The sequence below is a fragment of the Mya arenaria genome, chromosome 5, assembly GCF_026914265.1.
Source record: "Mya arenaria isolate MELC-2E11 chromosome 5, ASM2691426v1".
Lineage (NCBI taxonomy): Eukaryota > Metazoa > Mollusca > Bivalvia > Myida > Myidae > Mya > Mya arenaria.
Window position 1 is genome coordinate 60,660,640 of NC_069126.1, and position 6,752 is coordinate 60,667,391.

General features: G+C 34.9%; 1 protein-coding gene across 4 annotated transcripts in view; it reads left to right on the forward strand.

The window, feature by feature from the left end:
• LOC128234708 (uncharacterized) overlaps window positions 1-5,929 on the forward strand; it is a 52,002-nt gene extending 46,073 nt beyond the window's left edge. For 3 of the 4 annotated variants that reach the window (XM_052949130.1, XM_052949132.1, XM_052949131.1), the window contains 4 exons: window positions 550-603; window positions 3,010-3,063; window positions 4,273-4,326; window positions 5,229-5,929. In XM_052949130.1, the coding sequence (XP_052805090.1) occupies window positions 550-603; window positions 3,010-3,063; window positions 4,273-4,326; window positions 5,229-5,443 (377 nt within the window). In that variant the 3' untranslated portion in view covers window positions 5,444-5,929. The remainder of the gene's footprint in view (window positions 1-549; window positions 604-3,009; window positions 3,064-4,272; window positions 4,327-5,228) is intronic. The other variant, XM_052949133.1, reaches the window with a different exon arrangement.
• Window positions 5,930-6,752: the final 823 nt, after the last annotated feature.

The following is a 6,752-nucleotide window of genomic DNA, read 5'->3' on the forward strand; positions in this document are numbered from 1 at the left end:
CTTGTCGTCATTTTGAATGAAATTTTGGCCACACGGCTCTTTGACCTTTTGGTTAAAACGTTCTGTTATGTTTTTCTACGTATGACCTTCTGGTAAAACAAATTCTGTGTTCTGAAATTGACACAAGTCGACTTGCACTCATTTAAAGCTGCACTCTCACAGATTGAACGTTTTAACAACTTTCTAAATTTTTTATTTGGAACGAGCCAATTTTTGCGAAAATCCATGGAAACCAGTTATATCAGGCTTCTGACAAAACATTAGATCGCAGATTTTTATATTTAAGTTCAAAAATTGATGTTTCATGCATTTTTCTTAAACCGTTAGTAACGGTTTAAGCCATAAAACATTAATTTTCGAACGGAAATATGAAAATCTGCGATCTGATCTTTTGTCAGCAGTCTTATATCATTGGTTTGCAGATATTAACGCAAAAAATTGCTCTTTCCAAGACAAAAAATAAAAAAGTTGTAAAAATGGTAAATCTGTGAGAGTGCAGCTTTAAAGAGTAGAAATAATTTTATAACGCATATTGGTTTTGTTTTTAAGAATTGGCATCGACGCCAGCAGTGACAACATCGACAACTACTGCAACGACTGTTGGTAAGAAATAATTGCTTAATTACACTCTAGCTTTAAAAAATTAGTATTGGACGACTTAAATTTATCGATTAGAATCAATCAAAAAGTTCATCGCTGAAGTATCATTACAATTAGTTTGCACAAATGAGTGATAATTGTAACAGTGCATCGTTATTATACATTACACATGTTCCTGCACATAATGACATGTGTTAAGATGGGTGACCAAAGATATGTTAGAAAATCGCTATTCGGGATTGACTAATGGCTGGAGCATTGAATGCTTTTATTCATACAGAACATCTGCAATCGTGTGCCAAATTTAAAGTAAAAATCGCAATTAATGACAAAGATTCGATGGTTGACAACACCGCTACACCAAACACGGCGCAGACCGATGTAGAATAACAAGTCAATGTAACGCATTCGTTTATTTTTAAACAGTTCAGCGTGTTTTAGCTCACTTGGGCACAAGGTGCTCAGCGTTGGCTATTGTGATATGGCTATTGTCCGTCGTCGTCAACATTTTCCTTCCGAACAAGTCTCGTCCTATTCCAATGGGACAAATACAACCAAACCTCACAGGAATGTTCCTTGTGTGGTTCCCTTCTAGCTTCCTTCAATTGAAGTGGTACAATCCATAACTCTGGTTGCCATTCACTATATGTGTCTATATGGAATACTTTGAAATCTTCTGCTCAGAATCTGTTTTCCTTATTTTAAAATACAGGAACAATCCTTAGGTGACCCTTTATCGAATCTCTTCAGCCCATGTTAATATGTAAAAAAAAAACACCTGTCGCCCGATTTTAAAATTATTTCACAGAAATGTTCCTTAGGTGACCCTCTATTACATTATTTCACCAAAACGGGGCGGGGCTTCTTTTTATTACATATCTGTATGGAATATTCTCTTCAAAACCTATCTGCCCGTTTTTAAAATAATTTCTCTGTGAAATTCATTTCCCCAATGTTGATTAATAGAAAAACATTGCCACCAATTACAATTTTCAAATAATTATATAAATGTTTTAGAATCATTCATTATATCAACTTCATGAGCTTATTGACTATAACAATTTGCTGTTACGTGACAAGTTATATAACTTAAATATTGTATGGCTTTTGAATTTTTTAAAACAAATACATATTTTCATTATTTTATACGCCCGGGATGTATTACAGGTGCACCTGCGGTGTACCGGCGGCGGGCGTTTGGGCTTGAGGCTTCCAGTATTGTATCCGATCAATAACTTTAGTACTCTTTGTCGGATCATGACCAAATTTGGCCAAAATTTGTATGGGCATCATATCGTAGACAAGTTCGATTACTAGCCGAATCGCTGTAGTCAACAGAGTGGTATTGCCCTTTAATTATAGAAATAACCTAGAATTGCTCTTGTCCGATCAATAACTCTACAAGCATGTGTCCAACCATCAGCAAATTTGTCAGAATGTGTAGGGCATCTGATAAGTGTTCGATAACAAGCCAAATCGCTGTAGTCAACCGAGAGTTATTTCCCCTTAATTATAGAAATATCTAGAGCGCCATTTAAGTTTTACTCAGGTGAGCGATAGAGGGCCATCTTTGCCCTCTTGCTTTATGTATGCATTTAGAAAATACCATTTTACGTCACATGTAATAGATGTATCCTATGCAGTGTTCACGAATATAGAAGGTTGAAGCTTCCTTAAATAACCAAGTTAGAAATGTAACTATCGTTCGATAGTTGTAAATAAGCCGATCGTTCAGAGCTTTGTAAGGTTGAGCAGGTTGACGTCATCGTCGTTTGATTTCAAATATATATTGCTCATGAAGTTTAATGGATACGCTTGTCATCTGCAGTATTTGTAACAAGGCTCAAGATATCTGTTTCAGCTTTACATGTTTTATTAAATGTATGAGAATATCTTTGAGTATTTCACCATTTAAAGTTAACAGAGACGCTGTTAACAACGTTATTAATTTATTTTTAGCCAAATGGACGCACCTATTGCATATTCTTGACTACATAGATTTGAATCCCTTGAATTAAACAAGTTTTAGTCCTTTATAACAAGATTTAGCCAGGATTAAGCTGCGCTTACAATATTTGTTTAGGTGTAATATGCCTGATTATTTCAATAAATTTGGCCAAACTATTCTTTGCTCGAAAATTCTAAGGCGTAACAAGTTTAAGTTGTAACTATCATTTTGCCCTTTTTTCATTTGATTTCAATAAAATCCCACTGGCATTCGAGTTCACATGAATGAATATTAATTTGTTCTAGTCGTCATTTCGTATGAAATCCGGCCACATGGGTCTATGATCTGATGGTAAGAAAAGTTCTTTTGTGTTGTCATATGTTTAGAAATTGACGTATGTCGACTTGCCATCAATGTAATAGCAGAAATAATTTCAAACGAATTTCGGTTTTGTTTTTAAGAATTTACATCAACGACATCAGTGACATACTCGACATCTACGGCAACGACCGAAGGTAATATTAGTTTCTGATTTCTTAACTAAACTCTTGCATTATTGATTTGTTTGTTTAATGAAAATAATAAACAGAATCGTCAAAAAACTATTTCGTCAAATCATCATTACAATTGATTGATACACCTTGACTATATGAAGTGATAGTTGTAACAATGCAGGTTATGCACTGTAGTTATACATTAAACATTAAACATGTGCTAAGAGGGGTGTCTACGAGTAAAAATCGACTGAAGGCAAGAGTTGTTTCGAATTGAGTGACAGTATTGTACTTGCGGGTGTTGTGATCCTCAATCAATCAAACCGAGACTGCTGTTATATGTATTTTCCAGGAATAAACATTGTTCATATCATAGATTTTTAGGTCACATTTAGAACAATGATGACGGAAAACAACCTACACAGATCCTGTCGTGAACCTTTACGCCAGTAGCATTGCAATTATATATTTGTATATATCTTTCAGATAGAAAATCACCATACAACTGGGTGATGCAAAACAAATGTTATTCAAATGTACCGCAGGTTTAGGCTTATGTTTATTTTTCACTAATTGTCTGAAAAAAGTTGTCCTGCTAATACTATCTATATTTGTGTTTGTGATGTAATGTAGGTATAATGTTACTCATTGTATTTATAGTATAGTGAAAGCCATACGCATTATAATTCAGGTTAATCGTTGTTCAAATATAATCTACCGTCGACTTGGCTATTCTTTAACGAGCCAAAGATATTATTTGACGTGCTCCAGTCTGAAAATATTATATCAATGTGAGACTCTAATTAATACATACTTGTACATAATACATGTATTATATGTGTTGTAAAATGGTATTGCCAAAATGCATGAATAAAAACAACAACACACTGAACTGTGTGAAAAAAAACAACAACAATTTGTTACGTTCGTGTCGCTATTTTACGTTGGTCTACATCGCGGTGCATATGGCGGTGTTATGCACTGTAGTTATACATTAAACATTAAACATGTGCTAAGAGGGGTTGGAAATACACCGCCATATGCACCGCGATGTAGACCAACGTAAAATAGCGACACGAACGTAACAAATTGTTTGTTTTTTTCACACAGTTCAGTGTGTTGTTGTTTTTATTCATGCATTTTGGCAATACCATTTTACAACACATATAATACATGTATTATGTACAAGTATGTATTAATTAGAGTCTCACATTGATATAATATTTTCAGACTGGAGCACGTCAAATAATATCCTTGGCTCGTTAAAGAATAGCCAAGTCGACGGTAGGTTATATTTGAACAACGATTAACCTGAATTATAATGCGTATGGCTTTCACTATACTATAAATACAATGAGTAACATTATACCTACATTACATCACAAACACAAATATAGATAGTATTAGCAGGACAACTTTTTTCAGACAATTAGTGAAAAATAAACATAAGCCTAAACCTGCGGTACATTTGAATAACATTTGTTTTGCATCACCCAGTTGTATGGTGATTTTCTATCTGAAAGATATATACAAATATATAATTGCAATGCTACTGGCGTAAAGGTTCACGACAGGATCTGTGTAGGTTGTTTTCCGTCGTCATTGTTCTAAATGTGACCTAAAAATCTATGATATGAACAATGTTTATTCCTGGAAAATACATATAACAGCAGTCTCGGTTTGATTGACTGAGGATCACAACACCCGCAAGTACAATACTGTCAGCCCGTCTCCACAGCACCGGTATTCTATTCTTTGGAATCTCTCGGTTGTTGACTTGTGGGTCGTTATAATGCAATTTAACCCGTAGTAGGGTGTTATGTTTCTTGTACTTAGATAGTAAAGTTAATCCGTTACCCATTATAATTCATGTCCATGATGCCGCAAGCTTGGTACCTTATTAATGACTTTTAGTAACACGTGAAGCGTTTTAGAGGATGTTTCATGGACTGACACGACAAGGACAATGACAACTTCTGCAACTTTAAATACAACAGTTACATGACTTTTATGGAGTATCGAAACTTGTGGTGTTATACAGTATTTCATATTATTTTGGATATCTAATATTAAAGTCGGTATGTTAGGTTTAATGGTATAGTTAGGTCAATATCGGTGGTACATCATTGTTTTTGTTTGATGGAAATGAATTATAATTAATTACCTCTGTTTTATGTTTTTAATAGCAAGCCCTGGCGAAGAATCCGGACTGACACAAGGAGAAATAATCGGCGTCGTCATTGGTGTCATTGTAGGGGTTGTCTCCCTTGGCGTGTGTGTATTTTTTGTTAGAAAATTCATCGTGGCCTCCAATATTTATCAAATGAAGCAAGGCTCGTTTGTTGGATTTGACAATGCGATGTTTAATAAGGGCACGGAGGACAGTGTTATTATTCAGTGACAGTGTTAGTCTCCTGTAAAACTTATTCTAATTATGGAGAATCGTTTGCGTTTGCTTTTTTTTCAAACGCTCAAAGCTTTGTACTTTGGGTGAGCTATCACAATATTATCATCCGTGCTACTTAAGGCGGTGGTTATTTTACATACACCTTTTGCTCTATTATGCAGCAGTATTACTTAATCGAAGCCTATCTTAAAAAGGATAACACTGTTTTATTTAGTGGTTAAATAAACGACCGAACATTTATGATATACCGTCTAATTTTGGAAATTTCAATGACGTCATAGCACAAAAAGAAAACAGATCATACTGTTGACCAGGAGCAAATGGAGACAAATTGATGTTTGATGTAAACGAACTAAAAGAACTAAATTATTTATATTTGTATTTGTATAACAACTTATCTCTTCAATCATTTTCCCTTCATAATTGTAATATGCTCATATATTTACATAATGTGAATAAATACTGTTTGAACCAAACAAACTATAAGCATTTGTCAATTGAAGTAAGAGGTAGAGACCTTGGTCTTGCACATGACACCGATACTATTAGCCTATAAGCGTGACCTTGACTGTCGAGGTAGAGACGCAGATTTATTTAAGTATCAAAGACGTATGCCAATAAATTCTAAAACCCTGCGTGGCCGGACACGGATTCTATACCTACGAGGATTACACTAAGTTCAACCATGAATTTGAAGACGGATTGGCGGTCTTGCGCGCGGCACTTAGCCTTTATGTACTGAACACATGTACCAATTAATCCCAGCGCGCATGTCAAATGTATAGCCCAGATATGACCTTATATACTCATTCTACATAAATGCAGCATTCTTTATTGATATTCCTATGTTACCTTGAACCTTCAGGTATGGACATTGGTCTTGCACGCGAAACTTCGTCTTTATTCATCGAACTTTTACATTCCCTCGGTGCAGGAGTTAGAGCCCGGACACGGACACCAGGACGGAGCGAACGGATTAAGCAACTGTAATAATCCTACATTCAGAGCCATAGAACACACTAGTTAATGCATGACAAACTCGTAAATACTCTCTTGTATATATTTACACAAACAAGCATACATCAAAAAAGAAAAGGAAATTATTACACAAGAAAAGCACATCAAGACATACACCTGAAAACATTCAGGAGTTGGGAAAAGGAAAAGGCACTTGGTGGACTTAAAGTTACACTCTGTTTTTAAAATCAATGCATGAAAATGAATAACAAACACTCAATTAACTACTCAATAAATAATGAATTTACGGAAAAAAGTAATTACTGATAAGAAAATTGAAACCGTG